The 22,517-nt window shown below is 42.5% G+C and overlaps 2 protein-coding genes and 1 pseudogene across 6 annotated transcripts in view; 2 read left to right on the top strand and 1 right to left on the bottom strand.

The window, feature by feature from the left end:
* The first annotated feature begins 3,426 nt into the window (after window positions 1-3,426).
* Window positions 3,427-8,836, top strand: OXA1L (OXA1L mitochondrial inner membrane insertase). 2 transcript variants are annotated; one of them, XM_079126078.1, is made up of 10 exons: window positions 3,427-3,567; window positions 4,015-4,176; window positions 4,956-5,169; window positions 6,846-6,989; window positions 7,217-7,302; window positions 7,445-7,609; window positions 7,789-7,893; window positions 7,991-8,153; window positions 8,226-8,306; window positions 8,420-8,836. In XM_079126078.1, the coding sequence occupies exons 1-10, from the start codon at window positions 3,505-3,507 to the stop codon at window positions 8,548-8,550; spliced, it is 1,314 nt and encodes a 437-aa protein (XP_078982204.1). In that variant the 5' UTR covers window positions 3,427-3,504; the 3' UTR covers window positions 8,551-8,836. The 2 variants fall into 2 exon arrangements, with proteins under 2 accessions (XP_078982204.1, XP_078982205.1); XM_079126079.1 differs by lacking the exon at window positions 3,427-3,567 and adding an exon at window positions 3,578-3,806.
* A 420-nt stretch (window positions 8,837-9,256) lies between these two features.
* The window catches only part of SLC7A7 (solute carrier family 7 member 7), a 47,008-nt gene continuing 33,747 nt past the window's right edge, over window positions 9,257-22,517 (bottom strand). For all 3 annotated transcript variants that reach the window (XM_079126081.1, XM_079126082.1, XM_079126080.1), the window contains exons 3-10: window positions 17,735-17,860; window positions 16,771-16,915; window positions 12,391-12,514; window positions 12,043-12,146; window positions 11,669-11,765; window positions 10,778-10,927; window positions 9,946-10,129; window positions 9,257-9,727 (exon numbers count right to left, since the gene is read on the bottom strand). In XM_079126081.1, coding sequence (XP_078982207.1) covers window positions 9,624-9,727; window positions 9,946-10,129; window positions 10,778-10,927; window positions 11,669-11,765; window positions 12,043-12,146; window positions 12,391-12,514; window positions 16,771-16,915; window positions 17,735-17,860 — 1,034 coding nt within the window. In that variant the 3' untranslated portion in view covers window positions 9,257-9,623. The remainder of the gene's footprint in view (window positions 9,728-9,945; window positions 10,130-10,777; window positions 10,928-11,668; window positions 11,766-12,042; window positions 12,147-12,390; window positions 12,515-16,770; window positions 16,916-17,734; window positions 17,861-22,517) is intronic.
* LOC306653647 (small ribosomal subunit protein uS5-like) lies at window positions 13,018-16,759 on the top strand (annotated as a pseudogene). The gene is made up of 2 exons: window positions 13,018-13,063; window positions 13,195-16,759. The product of its transcript is annotated as a small ribosomal subunit protein uS5-like (transcript).

Here is a 22,517-nt window from a genome sequence, read left to right as displayed (position 1 = left end):
CATTCCTGAGGAGCCCAGATATCACAGATTTTAAAATAGCTGTCTTAAATATGTTCAAAGAACTAAAGAAAAATATGGACCAAGAATTAAAGGGGGACCAGGGATGCTAACTACTTAGTGATAGAGTACTTGCCTATTATGTGCAAGGCCTGTATTGGATTCCCAGTATTAAAAAAAAAAAAAAAATAGAAAAGAACTAAAGAAAATCAGGAAAATAGTTTATTAATAAAATGTGAATATCAACAAAGATAAAATTATATAAAGGAACCAAGCAAAAATTGATTTATTCATAAGAAAGAATCAAAGACTCTGAAGATAGGACCACTCTCAGTAGTCAAATCTGAAAAGCAGAAAGAAAAAAGAATGAAGAAGAGTGGGCAGACCCTAAGGGACATATGGTACACCATCAAGTGAACTAACATATACATTATGGGAATCTCAAATAAGAAATCAAGAAAGGGAAGAGATACTACTTGAAGAAACTCAATGAACTCCAAGTAGAATAAATCCAAAGAAACTCACACTGAAACACCTTATAATCACACTGCTGAAGGAATTTTTGAAAAGCAGCAAGACAAAAGCAACTCATCACATACAAAAGAGCTTCAATAAAAATAAGAATTTATGGTATCATAAAGTGATGTCACTTTATGATATATAAATCACTATATGATATATGAGGTGGGCAAAGCTATACAGGAATATCAGTTTTAATAAAGCTCTCTACTCCCTAATCCCACCTACAAATTCCACACACACACACACACACACACAGATTCCCTGCAAACACAGAAGTCATACCAACTAGGGATGGAGGGTAACCAGGGATTGAACCTCAGGGCCCTTAACCACTGAACCACATCACTAGTCCTTTTATTTTTTATTTTGAGGTAGGGTTTTGCTAAATTACTTAGAACTAAATTACTGAGGCTGGCTTGGAATTTTCAATCCTTCTGTCTTGGCCTCCTGAGTCACTAGGATTACCCAGCCCAACTGATCTTTTTAAATTAGAGTGACCACCAAATTCATGGCTTTCTTAATTTGTAATTCTCTGCCCTTTGCCAATGAAAGTCAGTCACTTTTAAAAACTAATATTCCTAATGCAAATATAAAAGATTTACAAAAAATAGGAGACATGCTCCCTACCTCTAAAATCTAAAGGAGGAAGCAGGACTCGTTCCATGAAAAATCAATAAAAACACACAGAAATAAGTGCAAAGTAATGTAAGATATACTTCAATTAGCTCATGTTCTTTTTGCAAGAACAAATACCCATTCACTTAATATTAGAACATATTTCCATTACCTATTCTTGCAGAGCAAAGTACTTCAAAATTTAGTGACTTTAAAAACTACAATTGTTTTATTTGTTTGTAAATTTTAAATGGGTGAAACTGGAAGGAGGCAGCCTTTCCTTGCTCTACACGATCACCTAGGGTGGCTCCAATGGACTGGAGAATCCAATTTCAAATTAGCCATCTTCATCTATAGTCTGGGCGTTCAATTGAGGCTGTTAACCCAGACTTCTGTGCTCCTCCACATGACTAGATTGAGCTTTTCACATGTTAGACTGGGAAATAAAACTAATAATAGCTGGCTTCCCCCTGAAAGCAAAATCAGAAGCTACCAGATCTTTTTAAGGCATGCCCTAAATTAGCACATCATCTTTGCCAATGCATCCTAGTCACATCACCAACCAAGATTTCAAAATGAGTGAACTACCGATAGCGAAATACTGGCAGAAAGGTTAGTTTGGGGTCACCAAATTAAGTCTACAATAGGATAGTTTTCCCCAACACAAAATTGAACATTCATGATCACTTCGAATCATACTGAGTTTTAAAGTACTCTCTGAAAACCTTGTTTAAACACATTCAACGTGTTAAACCTAATTGTTACTAAATCATATTGTATTTTTTTGTCTCCTATTTTTACTATTTCTATCAGATATATTCATAACCATCCCAAACTAGCAGTGATTGAAATTATTCTAGGTGTTTGAATTTTTCCCAAACTATACTTAGTTGTTGTTCAGAAAGCATCCTGTACTTTGTAAGGGTTCAACTACAATCAACTCCCATCTTTCTAGGCAGTAATCTTTTTCCTACAAGGAAGATAACTTCACTGTATATATCTTTAGGAATGTTTTCATCTTCAAGAAACAGATTACCAGCTGGGCAAGGGGCAAAGAGTCTATAATCTCAGAGACCCCAGAAGATGAGTCAGTCACAAATTCAAGGCCAGCCTAAGCGATTTAGTATGACCCTGCCTCAAAATTAAAAAAAAAAAAAAAAAAAAAGAAGAAGAAGGAAGGGGAGGGGGTGGTGAGGGAATGTAGTAGTAGAGTTACCCTGGGTTAAATTCCCAGTAAAACACACACACACACTAACACACACAATAAAGATTTTTATCTTACAGAACAAAGTCTAGAAATAGGGGAAAGGGTGGTTACAAGCTTGGTTTAGCAGCTCAAGAACATGAAGTATGCAGGGTTTTTTTCTCTTTTCCATTCAACTATCTTCAGCATGTCAGCTTTTCATTTTTAGATCTGTACCATCATGGTCACAGTCCTCACAAAATCCCATTTAAGGCAAAAGGAAATGGTGGAGTCTTGTCTTTTTTAATTAGGAAGAAAATATTTCCTAGAAGCTGCCTTCCCTCCATTTCTATCAAACTCCATACTACCCTCAAATTTCACTGGATCTTAGATTACAATATTATCGAGTACATAAGCATCGAACATCATTAGGCGGGAAAAATCCATGCTAAGCACAGACAAGATATCCGAAAGATATTTGTTTATATATTTATTTGGTACTGGAGATTGAACCCAGGGGTGCTTTATCATTGAGCTATATCTCCAGTCATTTTTATTTTTTTATTTCGAGAAGTAAAATTTACTCAGTAGAAGTTACTTAGGACCTTGCTAAATTGCTGGATTTGGCTTTGAACTTGTGATTCTCCTACCTCAGCCTCAGTCAGTGGAATTACAGGCTAGGGCCACCACACGGGACCAAAGGCTTTTGCTTTTTTTTTTTTTTTTTTAACATTTTCAGATGTAGGTGGACACAATACCTTTATTTATTTATTTTTATGTGGTGCTGAGGATCAAACCCAGTGCCTCACCTATGCTAGGCAAGCACTTCACCGCTGAGCTACAACTCCAGCCCCCAAAGGCTATTTTTAACCCAATAAATCAGAGGACAATCGCGGCTTTATAAAACGTAGAAAAATTCCCCAGGTTTACATGAGCATTAACAACGGCCACTAAAAATGGTTCTTAACTTCAACCTCCTTCAAACCTCTGGAGGACACCCTCTGCGCGATCTCGTTAAAGGTGACCCTTTGAGGTTTCTTGCCCACATTAAATATGGCTACCAAGCCCCACTCTCCTTTACCATCTGGCGACAACTCTGGCCTCACGTCCATTTCCAAAAGGGCCTCCGCCGGAGGGCTTACGGTTCTGAGTGCGCACGCGCGAAAGCAAGTCCTCTTCCGGGCAAAATGGCGCTGGGCTTGATGTGTGGACGCCGGGAGCTTGTGTGCCTGGTACGGCTTCAGCGTCAGGTAAGGTTGCCCAGAAACTGCGCGCCAGGATGCTGCCCTGTCCCTGCAACCTGAGCCGAGGGCATGAGCAGCAGCTGACTTGGTTACTAGGATCTGAGTGTCATGACCTCGGGTTACATCTCGTTCTCCGCGGGCTCGGTGGCCCCGTCCTGTTGTCGATTTCCGGGAACTACCTTAGCCGGGGTCAAGTTCTCCGCAGCCTCGGCCCTGGACCCCGGAGTGGGTCTATGGTACCCGAGGTACAGGAAACCCCGGCCTGAGCTCCACCCTGTACGCACCAAGTTGCATGCCTTCAGGCCGGCAATCTACGCAAACAGAGCAGTAATGTGCTCACCTGTATGGCAAACTGTCAGCTTCTTGAGGGGTGAGCCTAGTGAATGCCCTGTGGCCCTACGCTGGGCCTTCTGCTTCCAGCATAGAGATTCCATTATCCTTTCATCTGATCAGTTTCACAGTGTCCTAGGATCCTCACAGTGGCCGCGGAAACCGCTGACCGAGGGGCTCCAGGTCCCAGGCCACCCAGGCTGCAAGCAGCCTCATTATGTCCTCGTCACAACCTACAGCTCCCGCTGCCTCAGTACCTCTGCCATTTCATTTGCAGAAGCCCAGGTAAGAAAGAGGCCTTTGGTTCCTACTTCTTGGTTAGTTTTGTTTTATTCGAGGGGCAAGAGGAATATGTAGCAGTTCTTTCCCATGCTTCACACAGCTTCCCAAAATATTAGCATGTCTGCTTGAAATGGATTTTCAAATCAATGGAGAAATTAGTGACAGTACAAGGAGAGATTTATGTTGATTCAAGGCACTGTTTGCCAGAGTAGTCCTAAGCCAATGATGGCGATATGAAACATAATTCCAGGTTTGTATTAGAAAAATCATAATTTGCTTATAAATACATGATTTCATGAATACTATTTCCTGAGAGGAGGCCAAGTGGGGTGTTTGATCATAAAGAGTGAGTTGAGGGCTGGGGGGTGGCACTTTTCTGCAAGCCGCATGCCCTGGATTCAATCCCCAGCCCTGAAAAAAGAGTTAAAAAAAAAAAACTGATTTGATTTAAAGATAAATTGTAAGTGTAATAGTTTCTTTCAAAATATGGGGGAAATTGTAATTTGATAGATGGCTGAAGTTCAGGAAACAGTGTTTTGAGAGGTAACTTCCCAGCATCAAAGGAAATCATGAAATCTTATTTTAAATAATTTATCTTCCTGCCTAGTAGCAAAAAAAAATGTCCTTTTTAAGCATGAATTCTGTGGACACTGTAAGCTAACCTGGAAGAACAAGAAGAAGAGTCAAGAAAACAGAACCCAATATTGATTATATGGAGGGACCTCACTCACTTGCTGTGTGTCCCATTTACTAAATCTCACGTATGGCTTTCTTTCATACAGGTCCAGGCCCCTCCTATTGTTCCTGCAACTCCCTCACCTACAGCAGTACCTGAAGTGGCTTCTGGAGGAACTACAGATGTAATCCAAGCTGTTACAGAACAGAGCTTCACTGAACTGGGGCTAGGGTCATATACCCCAGTGGGACTGATCCAGAACCTCCTGGAATTTATGCATGTTAACCTGGGCCTACCTTGGTGGGGGGCCATTGCTGCATGTAAGGGAAATATATCCTGGACAAGGATAGAGGAAATAGGAACCTAGGGATAGAACCTTAAAAGTGGCGTTGCCGTGAAAGGATCAAGGAAATAGGTGCAGGAATATAGTAGTCAAAAAACAGATAATTCAAGTGAAGGGTACAGGCTCATGATGCTTAGATGCCCTCTACTTTTATTTCCTAAAGAGCATTATGAAGTGGCTTAATCATCTAAGATTCAAATAGTATAGATATTTGAATGTGAGCAGGGAGTTGGAGTAAGAGGGCCTGATTAACAGTGATGAAGCTACCCTGGTTTAAGAGAATAGTCTGATCAGGCACTGAGAGGAGACTTCAAATTAGGAAGGTAATCACATTGCTCTTGTTAAGGTTTAAACTGCTTTGAATTCCATTTCTTTCTACACCTTGCTCCATCAGTTATCTCCTCTCTTCTGTGTCTTCAACTTACTGCCCTCCCAAAAACATACAAACATGCTCAAGTGTACCCATTTGTTACCTGGGATAAAGTTTCTTCCCATCATACTTAGTTCCCCTTTCTTTCCTCGTCCTTTCATGCTTTTATTTAAAACAGGACTCTAAATGCATTTGAACTACTTTTTTCCATTTCTTTGACTTTCAGCAATCTGATAACACCATTGCTAAAATACTTTCCTCATCCTTGACCTTTCTACATTAAACACTTTAGAACTTGAACTCTGTCCCTTGGATTTTGTGAAAATCTTTCATGATTTGGTCTTTCTGACCACACCTTTCCATCTCCATTACCTGATACCCTACCTTCCACTTCAGGGATGGTACTCTGGATTCCATCCTTAGCTCCCCAGCTCTTCTCAGCCCAGACAGCTTATATGTCTGTAGATACCATAAACTAAATATTTGTTGGAATGACCACTGAATATGAAGTGTAAAGAAAAAAATAAGTGACCAATTACATTACTTCCTACTCCAGGGATTTCTAGTTAGTACAGTGGCTTTCAGACTTCATTCCTGGAAGCTCCAGATTTCTATAAGGTGCAAAGTGAAACCTATAGCATAACCACTCCTTTAGCTAACCGTTTTTTCTTCACCCAGGGCAGCAAGATTTGTATGTTTTGTCAGAATTTATAGTTGAAAGGGGGAAAAAAGTTTCTGTTGAATATAGAAAAGTTCAGAGGCAATTGATGTAGAAAAGGAGTTCTTGTCACCTTTTTGTTTGAGGCAACAACGGGATTTCCAGTCATCTGCTTGGCAGAAGTTAATACTAAACTTTTGTGGTAGAGAGCAGAGGACGGAGAGTCGGGCACATTGGCACACACCTGTAATCCTAGTTAAGAGGATTACTTAAGAGGCTGAGGCAGAAGGATTGCAAGTTTGAGATCAACCTCAAAAACTTAGTGAGGTCCTAAGGACTTAGTGAGATCCTGTCTCAAAATAAAAAAAGGGTTGGGGGTGTGTCTCAGTGGTTAAGTGCCCCTGGGTTTAATCCCTGGTACCCAAAAAATTAAATGAGAGAAGACGCATCCTTGAAGGAAATAAGCCATATCCCTATCTTTAGTTCTGGGCCTCTTGGGCATGAGTCATAGTGTGGAAAAGGCTGGAATAAGAGAGGCTTTTTTCGGTGAGGACTTAAAACATCTTCAACCTCCTAAGTACAGAACTGCTTTAACCTCACTCTAATTCTAGTTTGTGTTTTCCAGGTACAGTCCTTGCCCGCTGCCTGGTTTTTCCTCTCATTGTGAAGGGCCAGCGAGAGGCAGCCAAGATTCACAACCACTTGCCAGAGATCCAGAAGTTTTCCACTCGAATCAGAGAGGCCAAGTTGGCAGGAGACCATGCTGAGTGTGAGTTAGTTGCAGTATGAGTGTGAAAGAGGACATTTGCAGACATTATCCTGAAGGAAAGAGACAACCTAAACCAGGAATTTCAACAATTGGGCAAATTCTAAAGATTTAGCTATTTCTTGGTCCTAACACTATCAGGGACTATCCAAGATCAGTTAGAAATTTCATGGGACAGTTGTCCACCCTCGCTGAAATAACTCGACCATTAATTTTGCTTCACCTCCCAGTTTACAGGGCTTCCTCAGAAATGACACTTTACCAGAAAAGGCACGATATTAAATTCTTTAAACCTCTCATTCTACCTCTGACTCAGGTGAGCAAAAATATTCCCCTTTTTATTTCATCAAATGGCCTCCTGTGTTTTCCATGCCCCAGACCACAAAAGCAGGTGGTGGTGATATACACGGCTTTCAGTGATGGGTTATTGAAAATGTCCCCTCTATTCTGTGTAATAGGCACCAGTCTTCATCTCCTTCTTCATTGCCTTGAGAGAGATGGCCAACCTTCCTGTGCCCAGTATGCAGACAGGTGGCCTCTGGTGGTTCCAAGATCTCACTGTATCTGATCCCATCTATGTGTTACCACTGGTAGTCACTGCTACAATGTGGGGTGTCCTAGAGGTAAGCCCGGGTTAGCCAAGTACCAGGCCTGCAACGTAAATGGGAGTAGGGGGTAGAGTGGCTATGTATTTCCCTGGAGAAATAGTCAGTGGGTAAGACCAGATTATTAACGTATGTTCAATACTCCTTTCCTCTGCTCCCTTGTTTTGTTTTGTTTTGTTTTGTTTTGGTTTTGGCAGCTAGGTGCTGACACAGGTGTGCAAAGTTCTGACCTTCAGTGGATGAGAAATGTTATTAGAGTGATGCCCCTGGCAGTCTTGCCCATAACCATCCACTTCCCCTCGGTACGTAATAGCTTTGGAAATGGCTCCAAGTCCTCCTATCTAGCCCAGCCACCAGGGATGCAGCCTGTGAAGACCTTCTCTTCTTCTCTTCACTTAGGCAGTGTTCATGTACTGGCTCTCCTCCAATATGTTTTCCCTATGCCAAGTGGCCTGCCTCCGGATTCCAGCTGTACGCACTATACTTAAAATACCCCAGCGTGTTGTGCATGACCCTGACAAATTACCTCCACGAGAGGGCTTCATAAAGAGCTTCAAACAAGGTAAGGGCATGACAGGGGAAAGTGGTCTAAAAAATGGGGATAGGACTGACAGTTGAGCTTCTCCTTACCCAGGCTGGAAAAATGCTGAAATTGCACATCAGCTCCGCGAGCGTGAACGACGCATGCAGAGCCACTTGGATCTAGCAGCCAGAGGTAAAATAATCATTTCAGGCTAATCCAGAGGTAAAATAATCATTTCAGGCTAAATTCTATCTTTCATTTCTTCTTTTCCTTTGCTCACTGAGGTTTTTTTTCTCTTCCTCCAGGACCCTTACGGCAGACCTTTACCCACAACCCTCTACTACAGCATGAAAAGAATTGCCCTCCCAAAACCCCCAGCAGTGGCAACACCAGTGAACCAAAGTCAAAGCAACCCTGGCGTGACACACTTGGCTGACTTGTGTTCTCTGCTCATTCTGGTGGGAACTCTGTCTCCTCAAAGACTCAATCCTAAAGACAGACTTGATGCCATGCCCTTGCCCCAGACCTAGGAACTGTGGGACATGGAGATGTTCATTCATTTTAAAAACTGAATCCACTGCAGACTCTTATTCCTGCATATAAAAGAGCACAGGGGAGCCAAGCAATCTTCCTATCCACAGGATTAGGAAACCTCTGTACTACATGCTGCTTCCTGATACTTATTAAACAAAGAAGTGGTTTGTGTACTTCAGAGAAATGAATAGGTTGGGTCAAGATTGCTTTTGATAGCCCATACTCTTGGGAAGTGTCTGTTTTAAACTGGCATTAAGAGCTTACACCTCTACCCCATATGTGTGTTTCATCCACATTTGCATTGTGGTCATAGAGAAATGACTGATAAGATTGTATCTGAAAACAGTAACCACATTTCTTGACCCTAAGATAACCTATCAATTTCCATCAAGAAATAGGTTACTCCGATTTTTATTGAAAATTAAGAATGAAAGGTGATACTTTTATAACTTAACATCTTGCTACAGCAGTCCCTTGTCTGTCTTTGTATAGAGGTTGTTTTTATCAGCTTTCAATAGCTGGCTTGAGAGACAAGAAACTTTGGTCTATTTTTAGGTTAAAGGGAACTGTCCCAAAGATACTATATAAAATGAAGCCACTCAAACTCGTAGGAACATAACCCTTTTATTATTGTTCAGCACCTGTGACAGTTTCATGTCTTTCTAAAGGAGATAAGGTTGAAGCGTTGTTGGCCCCTTTAAAGGAAAAGAGGAATAGGTAGTCACACCCAGAGGTGCTCCTAGAACAACAAAGCCCACAAGTGCCACACCCCACACAGTCTGCCTTACCATCCTTTTACAAAATCTGAAACAATATGTAGCAAAACAAATAAGTTACTTTTCATCTCTAAAAAGCAAGTTCAAAGGTTGAAGCTGCCTAAACCAGGCTCCTGGATGACACCTCCAAAGTGAGCTCTACTTTTCAGCTACCTTGGCTCCAGCCCCTGCTTTCCACATCTCAGGATTCCAGATGGTATTAATTAGATTTGGGATCTTGCTGCTTGGGTATTTCTCCATCTTCCAAATCCATTTCTGCAACAACTGACATACACAGGACCTGGAGGTACCACGTGGCAGATGCTACAAAGAGAAATTTGAGTTGAAAGTGGGAAGAGGTCAACTTGGCTAAGTTCATGTGGCACTGAATGGGACTGGGCTTGAAGAGGGTGATTCAGTTAAGCTATATGGTTAATAACAGGAAGGGACTATGGCGAAGGTGACTTGGGAATCTAGATTTGTAAAGGAGGCAAAAACCTGGCTATAAAGTAGCTGAGCTGACCCGAGGACCCAAAGCTTACCTAAAGTCCTTCGGAGGCAAAGAGGTCGTTTGTCTTTTGGCACTCTGATGATGAAAAAGTAAAAAGGCAAGCCTGAAAGGGCAATGCCAATGCCGATGAGGGAGTTGACAGTATCACTGTAAAGTGGAACAGCCACCAGGAAGATGGTGCACAGGCAGAAGACAATGGGGAAGAAAAGGCTGAGCTAAGGGCACAGAGGAAACAACTAGGAGTTAGCTCAGGATACTTGACAACCATTATAACTCCATTTCCCATAAAGACCAAAGCCCTGAAGGGTTAGGGATATAGCTCAGTAGTGGAACACTTGCCCAGCATGCCCAAGGCCCTGAGTTCAGTCTGCAGCACTGCACAGAGCACTAAGTCTTTCCATCATCTCAATACAAAATTACATCAAGGCAAAGGTTTCTGAGTGAACAGTCCAGCAAGAATCCCCTTTGCTGGGTGTGGTGGCACAAGCCTGTAATCCCAGCAACTTGAGAGGCTGAAGCAGAAGGATAGCAAGTTTGAGGCCAGCCTCAGCAACTTAGACCCTAAATCCAAAAACAAAGGCTGGGGATGTGGTTCAATGGTTAAGTGTCCATGGGTTTAGTCCCAGTTTAAAAAAAAAAAAATTGGAACACAACTTGGAAGTCTGAGGCAGGTGGATCACAAGTTGGAGGCCAGCCTGGGAAATATAACAAGATCCTCAGGAATTCAGCAAGACCCTGTCTCAAAATAAAAAAGGACTAGAGTTATAGCTCAGTGGTAAAGAGCCCCTGAGTTCAATCCCCAGTACCAAAAAAGAAAAGAAAAATGCTCCCAATAGAGGAGAGGTAGGATGGAGGCAAGTTACCTTGAGGGGACGAGGTCGATCAGGCTCCTTCCAGCGTAAATAGAGCTGACCCACAATAGAAAGTCCCACAAAGAACCAGTAACTGAAGCTGTAGTAGTTAATAAGCTTGAAGATGTCCTCCACACACAAGTAGATCAATGCCATGATACCCTGTAGGCACAAGCCCAAGTCAGCTCTAGGGGCCCTTGTCATTCAAGGTGCTTCTTATTCCCCTTGATCATCCACAAACCCACCTCCATCTGTTGGCTGTCTTCTCACCCCCTTAAGACTCTAATTTTGTCTTTCACTCCTTTTCTATCAGAAGTTAATAGCCTTAATTGGATTTTCAGTTCTTTCTTCAAGCTCTGCCAAATTAACCCTCTTTAAAACACAAAACAATCCCTCACGTCTTCCACAAGGCCCTCTCCATAATGACTCCAACCTTCATTTCCAGCTCTCCTACTATTCAACTCCATACTGCTTAACCACAGGACTTTCTGATGCTATTTCTCTTAGAAAATCCATCTCTATCTTTTGCAATGCTAACCTTCAAAATCTATTTCAGATACACTTCCTCCATGAAGTCTTTTCAGTTACCTCCTCCCAAATATAAGGGACCATTTCCTCCCTTAAACACTACCTGTCTGTCATGGCAGTTAATCATTAAAATGCATCCCTTAAACTTTATGCCTTATCTAAGACTGGAGGTGGTTACCATTGCTAAGAGGAGTTAGATTCTCAGGCATCACTGCAGCAGTTGGCACAGACTTGCCCATGACGGGAGTCCATCATTCCATCAATATTTTTTCTATCAGAGTTCTCTTTAGGTCTTTCAGGGAGCTACAACAGTCATATCTACTGCTACTAAAACTTCTTGCACAATCTGGCTTTCCGTCTTCTTAGAGCACTTACATTGAAAAGCAGAGAAGACACTGGCGTGAACCGCTCAACATGAATCATGCAGATGGCATCAGGAAGATGGCCTTCTCTTGAGCCCACAAAGAAAAGTCTATTTAGGTAAGACAAAAGTGTAAAAAAATTGTGGGGCAGAGGGTAACAGCCTGGTTGCACCTGTCACTGCCCTCCCTTTCTGCTACCCCTTCAAATGGTTCAAATAATACAGAATGGAGTTCAGGGTTGAGATTAATGAGAAGTTAAAGGCTGCTGATGGAAATAAGAAGAAAGGTTAGGGAACACAGGAGGTAAAAGTCCAGGTCCCGTAAGTCGTACAATTCCCTGACATCACTCTTCATACCATCCCTGCTAGCAAAAGATGCCACTCTTACCTAGAAGCAGCCACAATGGAGGCATTGAGGCCACCAAAACAGGATAAGGCAACTGCCAATGGGATTGTCCAGTTAAATATTCCAAAAATCTGGTCTGCAAAAGTCTAAGGGAAAGGAATAGAAAAGAGTTATTAGTAGGACCTAAAAGGAATGAAAGGCATCAATAGGCATGCTCCCAGGAATCCAACCCTTCTTCCACAATAACAGTAACAGTTCCTTCTTGCAAGCCCAGTATTCCAAATGTACTCATTTCAAAGCTCTCTACCTCCTTTCTAGTCTGGGAAGAGCTGGGATATACCCAAAAGCCCACAATACACCCTCAACCTTCTACTAGTAAAAATCCTTTACCACGGCAACAGCATCACTGGCCAAGATGTCCTTCATGTCTAGCACGGTGTAATAGGCCACATTGGTCAAGATGTAGATGATGGTGACAAGAGGCATGGAAATGCCAATGGAGAGGGGCAGATTCCTACAGTTAAACAAAATAAAGTATACATCAGTCCTACAGTTGTATCCTTATCTCTTAATCCTAGACTCTCCCTACCATACCCATCTTTCCAAAGATGGAGACTCCTTCTATATTTCCCCACTGCCTTGGTATTTGAGGTTGCCTAGAGTACTGGTTAAAGCTCTGAAATTGTAAGAACAAAGAATAAGTTGTGTGCAGTAGTACACATCTGTAATCTTAGCTACTCAGGAGGCTAAGGCAGGAGGATCAAAAGTTTGAGGTCAGCCTAGATAACTTAATGAGACCCTATCTCAAAAGAAAATGTTTTAAAAGGGGTGAGGATGTAGCTCCATGGTAGAGGACTTGCCTAGCATATATAAAGCCCTGGGTTCAACCACAGTACTAGAAGGGAGGGAGCGAGAGAGGAAGAAAGGAAGGAGTTAGGGGAAAGGAACATCATATCAGGAGAAAGAGCTATGCAAAAAAAAAAAAAAGTGGGGAAAGGAACTGACAACTGTCACAGCATGACAGCAGCACAGGAAGAATGTAGTGATTTTACTTTTGGTGTTAGTATTGCTGCTCTAAGATAACACAGAAAAGTTTCAATTAAGAAATATAAAAAGAGGACTGTGCTTCTTCTCTGGGAAAACACCAAATGGCAGAAGACACTAAGTGCAGTGGGAGGTTTGGAGGTCCCTGAGGTCCCAGGGGCCCTGGGGCTCGTGCAGGCAAGGCCAAAGACAAGGAGTGGATCCCAGTCACCAAGCTAGCCTGGTCAAGGACATGAATATCAAGTCCTTGGAAAAGATCTACCTCTTCTCTTTGCCCATCAAGGAGTCTGAGATCATCGACTTCTTCCTGGGGGCGTCACTCAAGGATGAGGTTTTGAAGATCATGCCTGTACAGAAGCAGACTCCTGCTGGCCAACCAACCAGGTTCAAGGCATTTGTAGCTATCGGAAACTACAATGGTCATGTTGAATTAGGAGTAAAGTGCTCCAGGGAGGTAGCCACTGGAATCTGAGGGGCTATCTCCTGGCCAAGCTCTCCACTGTTCCTGTGCGGAGAGGCTACTGGGGGAACAAGATTGGCAAGCCCCACACTCTCCCTTGCAAAGTGACAGGACGTTGTGGTTCTATGATGGTGCGGTTCATCCCTGTCCCCAGAGGTACTGGCATTGTCTCAGCCCCTGTGCCCAAGAAGCTGCTGATGATGGCTGGTATTGATGACTGGTACACTTCTGCCAGGGGCTGCACTGCCATGTTGGGCAATTTCACTAAGGCCACCTTTGATGCCATCTCCAAGACATACAGCTATTTGACTCCTGATCTCTGGAAAGAGACTGTGTTCACCCTTGTCTCCCTATCAGGAATTCACTGACCATCTTGTGAAAACCCACACCAGAGTCTCTGTATAGAGGATCCAGGCTCCAGCTGTGGCTACAACATAGGTTTTTTATACAAAAATAAATAAAGTGGATGAAACCTGTTTAAAAAAAGAAAAAGAGGGCTGAGACTATAGCTCAGTGGTAGAGTGCTTGCCTAACATGTATGAGGCACTGGGTTCAATCCTCAGCACTACATGAAAATAGGTTCCATGTCCCTTTACAACAAAAAATATTTTTAAAAAATAAATATAAGAAGAAATTATGGAGGCAAATTGTGAAATCTAACATCTCCAAAGATTAAGATAGGCCTTCGGTAGAAAAAGCAGTGTATATGTGAACAAGCAACCTGGGAAATAAATCCATCCACAACTTGTTATAATTTGGATCTAAAAACATACCCCCAAGGACTCATATGTTAGTCAGTGTTTAGAGGTAAAAAGACTGGACTATGAGAGCTGTGACCTCAACATGGATTAATCTATTTGATGCATTAATAATATGAATGGACTACTAAGTGGTAATTATAGATAAGTGAGGCTTGGCTGAAGGAAGTAGGTCTCTGGGGGTTAGGTCTTGTCCCTGATTCCTCTTGCATACACACATACACGTGCACACTCTCTGTTCCCCAGTGTAGCCGCTTTCTTCCACCATGATGTTCTGCCTTATCTCAGGCAAAGGAATTGGCCAACCATGGACTGAATCTCTGAAACTGTGAGCCCCAAATAAAGTTTTCCTCCTCTAAATTGTTTCTGTTAGGCTTTTTGATAACAGCAACAAAAAGCTGACACAAAAACCCTTCATCAGTTTGAGAATGTTGGGTACCATCCTAACTTGTGGTCAAGAGAAGGGCACAAAGACCTCTCAGGACCCCTCTAGCCCAAAAAAGCCATGATCTTTTTTTTTTTTTTTTGGGGGGGGGGGGGCTGGGGATCAAACCCAGGGCCTTGTGCTTACAAGGCAAGCACTCTACTGATTGAGCTATCTCCCCAGCCCCCAAAAGCCATGATCTTTATAAACATCCTTGACAGCTAGACTACCAAAAAGAGACAGGGGCAAAAACTCTTAAGTCACTCAGCTTCTGTCCAGTAGGCGGAAGCACCATCCAGGCCTCAAACCTGCTTCTAATAACTATTTCCAAAGTTGCAACTCTAAATGTATATCAAGAGTGTTCTTTGTTTCACAAAGCCAAAAGGAGTTTATTGGTATGAGAACTTTTATTCTTTTGAAAATTTACAGAAACTTCACTCCCTATCAAAACTTAGTTCCCAGAATCATAATATTTTAGAGCCAGGAAAGGCCTCATAGATCTTATAATTCAACCCTCTTGATTACAGATTAAAAAAAGAAAGAAAGAAACAGTCAAAGAAAAGGTACAGCAGCACTCTCAAGGTCATCGATCAATCAGTGATAAGACAAATTCCAAACCCAATGACTCCCTGTCAGTGTTGGCAAGTGATATAGTTAAACGACTAAAACAATACCTCACTGTCAGCTTGAATTAGGGAAATAAGGAATGAACCAAAAGGGAAGCAAAGGAAGGTTTCTTGACATCTATGACCTAAAGTTATCTAGGTAGGGATAAAAATGGGTAAATGATTTATCAAGGAAAAAAAATCTTTTGTTTTTTGAGATGGTCTTGCTATGCTCCCCAGGCTGTTCACAAACTCCTAAACTCAAGCAAACCTTCAGCCTCAGCCTCTTAAGTAGCTAGGACTACAGGCATGCACCACCACACCTGGTAAGAAAAATCTATTTTAAAAGTGTACACAAATAATCCCAGTGGCTCAGGAGGCTGAGGCAGGAGAATCACAAGTTCCAAGTCAGACTCAACAACTTAGGCCCTAAACAATTTAGGGAGACCCTGTCTCAAAATTAATAATAAAAGAAGGCGGGGGGCATTGTTGGGAATGTGGCTCAGTGATTAAGCACCCCTGAGTTCAATCCCTGGTACTAAAAATTAATAAAATAAGAGCACAAGCACATAGTACAATCTGCTTTAATTAGTGCAGGAATGAATGAACAAATGCAAAAAAGCCCTTTAAGAAAGAATTTAGAGTTCTTTGGAGGACAGCATCTAGAGGAACTCAAAATGTTCCAGTTTGACACTTCATTAGAGGCTTTCTTACAATACAGCTTCTAACAAAACTAGGCTATCTCAAACCCCTGATAACAGAATCATTTATACAAAGATGGTTGGGAAAGCACCAAAATCTGCATGTGCTGTGTTCCCAGGTAGACTTCAAGGGGTTCGTTCTTTTTTTGTTGTTTCTGTTTTTGGTACTGGGAATTGAACTCAGGGGCAGTGCTTAACCACTTAGCCACATTCCCAGCCCTTTTTATATTTTATTTAGAGACGGATCTCACTAAGTTGCTTAGGGACTTGCTAAGTTGCCGAGGTTCGCTTTGAACTAGCAATTCTCCTGTCTCAGCCTCCTGAGCCTCTGGGATTACAGATGTGCACCTCTGCACCCAGCAAGACCTGAAGTTCTTATGAGATTGTCTAAAACTAAAAAACCATGTCAGCAGAGCCTATGGTGGTTCCATATGTGCTAAATGTGTCTGTGACAAGATCAAGCATGCTTTCCTTACTGAGGAACAGAAAATCATTAGTGTTGAAGGCACAAGCACAGAGTCAAAAAGCTAAATTTAAAAATGAAGCTTCTTTGAGTAATAAAAAGTAAAAAGAATTTAGAAAGCATACTTAAGTTCATATCTTAGCTCTGTTAGTGGGATGGTTGACAAGTTATGTTAGGGCCTCAGGCCTCCCATCTATTAAAATAGGGCTGATGAAATTCACCCACAGGCAGTTGTGGCATGCAGTCTTGCACATGGTAAGAGCACAATGAATGACAACTATCATTGGTGTGGCAAGTTGGTGGTAAGGCACCTACCTCTCGGGATTCTTGATCTCTTCCGTGACATAGTTGAGGGTATCCCAGCCCGAGTAGGAGAACAGAGCTGAGTATAGGGCCAGGGCAATGTCACCCATTGCAAATGATGAACCCTCAAAGGAATTCTCAAAGTTAGTTGTGGCTCCTAGAATCCGAGAACAATGGGAAGCAGAAGTATTAGTGGCCTACTCAATGTCAAGATGATCCAATAAAGTAGTGGAAAAATATGGCAGTAAGAGCAAATAAGTGACTCAGAACACCTTTGGCAGCAAAGGTAACAGTGAAGGACACGGAACAGAAGACAGACATCTACAGAGATGAATGGAATGCAGAGAATGGCATGGATGGGGATCTTGACAGAAAAGCCCAGCTTTCTAGGATAAAAAAAACACCATGGAACAGAAGGGGTAGAGAAGAGGAATGGTGTTCTGTTCTGCTCTGCTCTAGTCTGCCTGATCCTATCCCCTTTCTAACACCAGACACAGCTGACATGGGCTAGAAGGACAAGGCTCAATATGCCCAGCTCAACAGAGTAGTTGTAGGGCGGGTTTCTACCTGGAAACCAGAGAAAAGTGGGTACAAGAAGTTCATTTCTGACCTTGCCCACTTCCAAGGACAGAACCATCAAATCAATAGCACTAGGTTCAAAAACCATAAAAGCCAACTCCCAGGGTATGCCTGTCATTCCTTTTGCCAAGATCAGCCTCATCTGGGAGGCAGCAAGCACAGAACTTAAAGAACAGGCTTTGGGGTCAGTCTGCTTGGGTACAAAATTTAGGTCTCCTACTTACCACTATAAACTTAGGCAAATACTTACAACATGTTTCCTCATCTATAAAAAGGGAATAATAACAGTGTGTACCAAACATGGTTATTGAGATTTAAATGAGATAATGTAAAAGTGTATACTAAGAGCAATATGTCTTATAGAAAATACTTAATATTAGCTGCTATTATTTCTTACCCTGGCCAAGTCTAACAATGCCTGCAATGATGACCGCAATCAGTGCCAATACTTTAGCATAGGTGAAAATATCTTGTACGAAGGTTCCCCACTTGACATAGGCACAGTTAATGAAGGTTAAGAGACCTGAAAGAAAAATAAAACTGTTTGGTGACCGGCCCTTCCTACTCAGAGGGCTTTAGAATCCTAAACAATTTTTCCATAATAGTCACCAAGATGAGTCCTTTCACCAAAGAAAGTATATGTGTTTAGGCTCTGATCTGCTCTGCATGGGAAACTCTGACCACAAAATGTCCTCATCATTATCATTCAAAGACATCTGCTAAGCACCTGTGTATATGCACCATCATGACCCCACCCACAGCACCTTATACAGAAGACAGAAACAAAGTGATCTCAGATTTGCTTATATACAAAAGTGTGCCCAAACTAGGAGCAGTGGGGGACAATTGGTAGCAGGATTAGTGGTGTGTTCTGGCTGTTGGCTCTGAGAAGTCACTCTCTCTCCCTCCTACCCACCTTGCCAAACACACAGACTGGCTTTAGGACCCAGCACTTTGTTTCAGTGGCATTACTGTTAACCTTGCCCAGTCCTATTGTGACTTCAATCTGGGCCAGCAGGTCAGAATGTGTTGCCAAGGATTAGGAGGGAGGCCAGACTTCCTGCCCACTGCCTGCCAGATCAGCTGCTTGTTTGTGTGCTTAAAAATATTCTTGCAGCAAAGAGTGGTTCCTGTAGAGTGGGGACAGGGCATTTTTCCTGAATGGACAATGCAGAAATAAGAGCCATAACATTCCTCAAATCCTTCTACCCCGAGGTAGAGGTGATTGCTTTACCTAGATGAACTTCAGTAAAGTTTATGAATCATCCTTAAAGAGCCAGGGTTCTTAACTAGGGTCTCCAAAAAAACCTAAAATTATTTTTCAAAGTGTCATGTTTGTATAAGTATATTCATTTTATAAGAGTCCATAGCTTTCATCAGAATCTCAGAGAAGACATGAGGGCTGTGGCTTGGTGGTAGAACATGCACAAGGCCGTGGGTTCAATCCACAGCACCAAAAAAAAAAAATGACAATAATCCTAGAGAACCTTCCCGCTCTCCATCAAAAAAAAAAAAAAAAAAAAAAAGGAAGTTAAGAAGGGAAGCCCACATATGCTATGAGGTTGGTCACTTGCCCCAGGATGTGGTGGGGAAGAAAGTAAGAACAACTCTGAGGCTCATCAGAATGTTCCTTAGATCCCCTGCCAGCCTCTTAGGCAGACAGCACCTTGGTGACACAGTGAATCCCTTCACAGCTCAGCAACTACAACACCACAGGAGTACTTAACCTTATAGCCCAGTCTCTCAAGAGTTCCAGGGTAAAGCCCGCCTTGCTGCCTTACAGTGGAGAAAGGGAGGCCCAGTGATGGAACTTGTCTACTTCAGGTCCAACACAGTCAGAAGCCACTTCCTGTCTGAGTTCTCCTGGCAGTACATGGCCCTCAGTGTCACCAGTCCTGTTCTGTTATGTCCTGGCCTCATACATTCTGGCCCAGCAGCTCCTTCATTCTGAGAAGCAGAAAAGACTGGCCTCTCAGAAAAACTGTCCATCTTTCTTTCTCTCACCCTCCCTTTCACCCTCGTTTTACTTACTGCCCTGTTTTCTGCTCTTCTTGAGGAGGGGCATTGCTGTACAATTCTAACACTTGCCTTTCTGCCTAATAAACAAGACGATAAACTACCAAATCTTATCACAGGGTTGGGCAAAATGCATCCATCACTCCAGGCCACCCCAGTGCTAAGTTAATAATTAAAGACACAAGTGTACAGTCTCCACAGGCATCCCACAAAATGACCAAAGTGCCTGTATCTTGCCCTCCACAAATCTGCCAAATCTGTTGACCCTCCTCAGTCAGCCATCCACCCCTTACTACCCTCTAGACTTCCACCTCCACCCATTCAGCAGCACTTGTGCTCTTCTCCTCGTCCTGTAACCTCTCGACCACTTCCTTCAGGCTCTGTGCTGGCTTACAAACACAACACAAACCAGGTTCCCACTAGAAACACCAAGCACAAGTGATGCTGCCATAAGCTCAGGGGAATAGGATCCGCTAACACAAATTCCTGGTTAGCCTGCAGAGTAACCCAGGGTCACGACACCCAACTGAAATAAATGTAAGAGACTAGTTATAGATCACAGTCTGAGTGCAGCTGTGTGCCACAAAGGTTCTCTTCTCAGCTTTGTCCAGGGATGCAAGGAGGAAAGAGTAGGGCTATTCAACCAATCACCAGTCCTTACTACAGAAACTTCTGCAATGAGAATACAGGGATTGTTTACATTTTGGTCCCTACTGCTTCTTTACTTCCACACCTACCCATTTACATCCCTCCTCTTAACTCCAGTAGTGCCCCTCCCCTACTCCTGAGCTTTATTTCTCAGCCACGGACCCACCATCTTGTCCTGAGCTGTTCTCTGCATTGAGCGTGAGGGATCCATTTGGGGGAGAAAATTCTATAGAAAGAAACCATGGGTGCTGAGGCTATAGACTCAATAGTAGAACGCTGGGCTGGGGAGATAGCTCAGTCAGTAGAGTGCTTGCTTTGTAAGCATACCGCCTTGGGTTCGATCCCTAGCACCAAAAAAAAAACAAATAGTAGAACGCTTGCCTAGCAAGCTCAAAGGCCTGGGTTGGATCTCCAGCACCACAAAAACAAGTGAAAAAGAAGCCAGGAAGCAGAGGGAACTGCCTGAAGAGAGCTAGCCCTCACCTCCCCAGAGCCCAGCTTCCTCCTGGCCCTGGGAGCAGGAAATGTATATGGCAGACAGCACTGCTGACCAGGCTCTTTGTTCCCTGCTTTAGGATACAAATGACCAGAAGCCCCAGAGCCCAGTCAAGTATATAAGTCTTAAAGTGGATGGAGCCCAACCTCCTGCTTCTATCAGAGACAGAAGGGGACCATGGGGTTAGAATAATATAGAGGCAACTGCATGCTAACCTCTAGAATGCAGACGCCTTACCCTTCTACCTCTAGGGGCAATTCAATCCTCACCCAACACTGGGCCAAGTCCACAGGAGAATGGCCTTAAATGACCTAAAACCCTTGACCCAAGTACAGGTCTATTCCTGCTTTAACCCCAGGAGGAGAAAGAAGAAGATGTGAAGAGTCACTCCTATAACATCTGAAGAGATGTTTCTGAATGGATCATCAAACCCAACGTGGAGTCTAGTTCTGCCACTAGAGCCCAGTGTGAACTCTACACTTAAATCCAGACAGGTTGATCCAGAAAAGAACAATGCCTGAAAGCCCACCCTGGATCAATGCCTAGATTTAGTTTAGATACTCAAACTAAATAGTCCCTGAAAAAGACATTGAACCCACAATACTCCCAGCATCATTAGCTTTAAATACATAACAATGAAACACAACTTAAGCTGCTATTTTATCTCATTTTCTGCTTCAAATTCCCAGGAAGTATAAAACCTCAATACTTCAGTAGACACTCATTCCATTTTTAAGATAATCTGTAACACTTCCTCCCACTAAGCCAAATTTTTCCCTTCCACTAAGCCAACTCTACCCAGTTGTCCTAGACCTCTCCTCTGGGGCTACACAGGATCAAGCTAAACCCTCTTCCACATAATGGCCCTTCCTAGCATTGAAGATTATATCCTGTGCACTTGACTCTTCCCTTCTTTAGGCTAAAAACACAGTTTCTTTAACACTTTGTGGGGCAATTATGGCTTCAAGACCACTCACCATCCCAGGACTATCCTCTGCATTTACTTCACTGTCAGGGTCTCCCTGGAAACTCAAGACCCCATACAGAGAACTCCAGACATTGTTGCAGACAGGGGAGTCACAGTCTGAATTCATTAACTACAACTCGTTTTCCCCCACTTCACACTGAGTTCCTCCTCTCCTACCCACTGTCTGAAACTTTAAAAGCAATTTTTTTTTAATCCCAGATATAGAACTTTATATTTATCCTTAGTAACTTAGTACTAAGTAATTCCTCTGTGAGTCTTTATGCATCATTCCCATCTATTGCAAATAAGTTTTCCCCCTTTATATTATTATTAGTTCAAATTGTGCCCCCCGTTTTTGTGCATACTGGGAAATGAACCCCAGGCCTTGTGCATGCTTATCAAGAAGTCCACCAGCTGCCACATCCCCAGTCCCCATTGTTTGGGGTGCGAGGAGGTACTGGGCATTAAACCCAGGGGTACTCTACCACTGAACTGCACTCCTAGCCCTTTAGCCCTTTTTTAAAATTTATTTTGAGACAGGGTCTCACTAAGTAGCCCAGGTTGGCCTCAAATTCACAATCCTCCAGCCTCAGCCTCCTGAGTAGCTGCAATTATAGGAGTACACCATTGCACCCAGCTTCAGATCTCTTCAATTCTGTGAAATCTATAAGTTCAATTATCTTAACTTCTGAATATTCACAAAAGTCATTGCAAAAATATTGGTTGGGATCAGCAGAGCCCTAAAGTCTATCACTATAGAACTTCCTCTATGTTGTCATTATTCCATATCCTTGAACCTAGAATTTTATCTATTCTCGTCATCAAGTTATCATGAGTTTTCCAAGAAGCTCTCTGAATTCTGTATATACATGTCTCTGCTCTAACAACCTTATGATGCTATCAAATTATTCAATGCAATTAATACAATATTATGCTAGAAATGCTCATAGCAACACCCTGTAATAGTCAAAAATGGAAACAACCCAAATGCCCATCAATAGTAGAATATATTAAATTATACAGTGGTAGAATACTAAATAGCAGTGAAAATAA

This window comes from Sciurus vulgaris (assembly GCF_902686455.1).
Source record: "Sciurus vulgaris genome assembly, chromosome: 2".
NCBI classification, from domain to species: domain Eukaryota; kingdom Metazoa; phylum Chordata; class Mammalia; order Rodentia; family Sciuridae; genus Sciurus; species Sciurus vulgaris.
The sequence above is the reverse complement of the archived record's forward strand: the minus strand, read 5'-3'. Positions and strand labels throughout refer to the sequence as shown.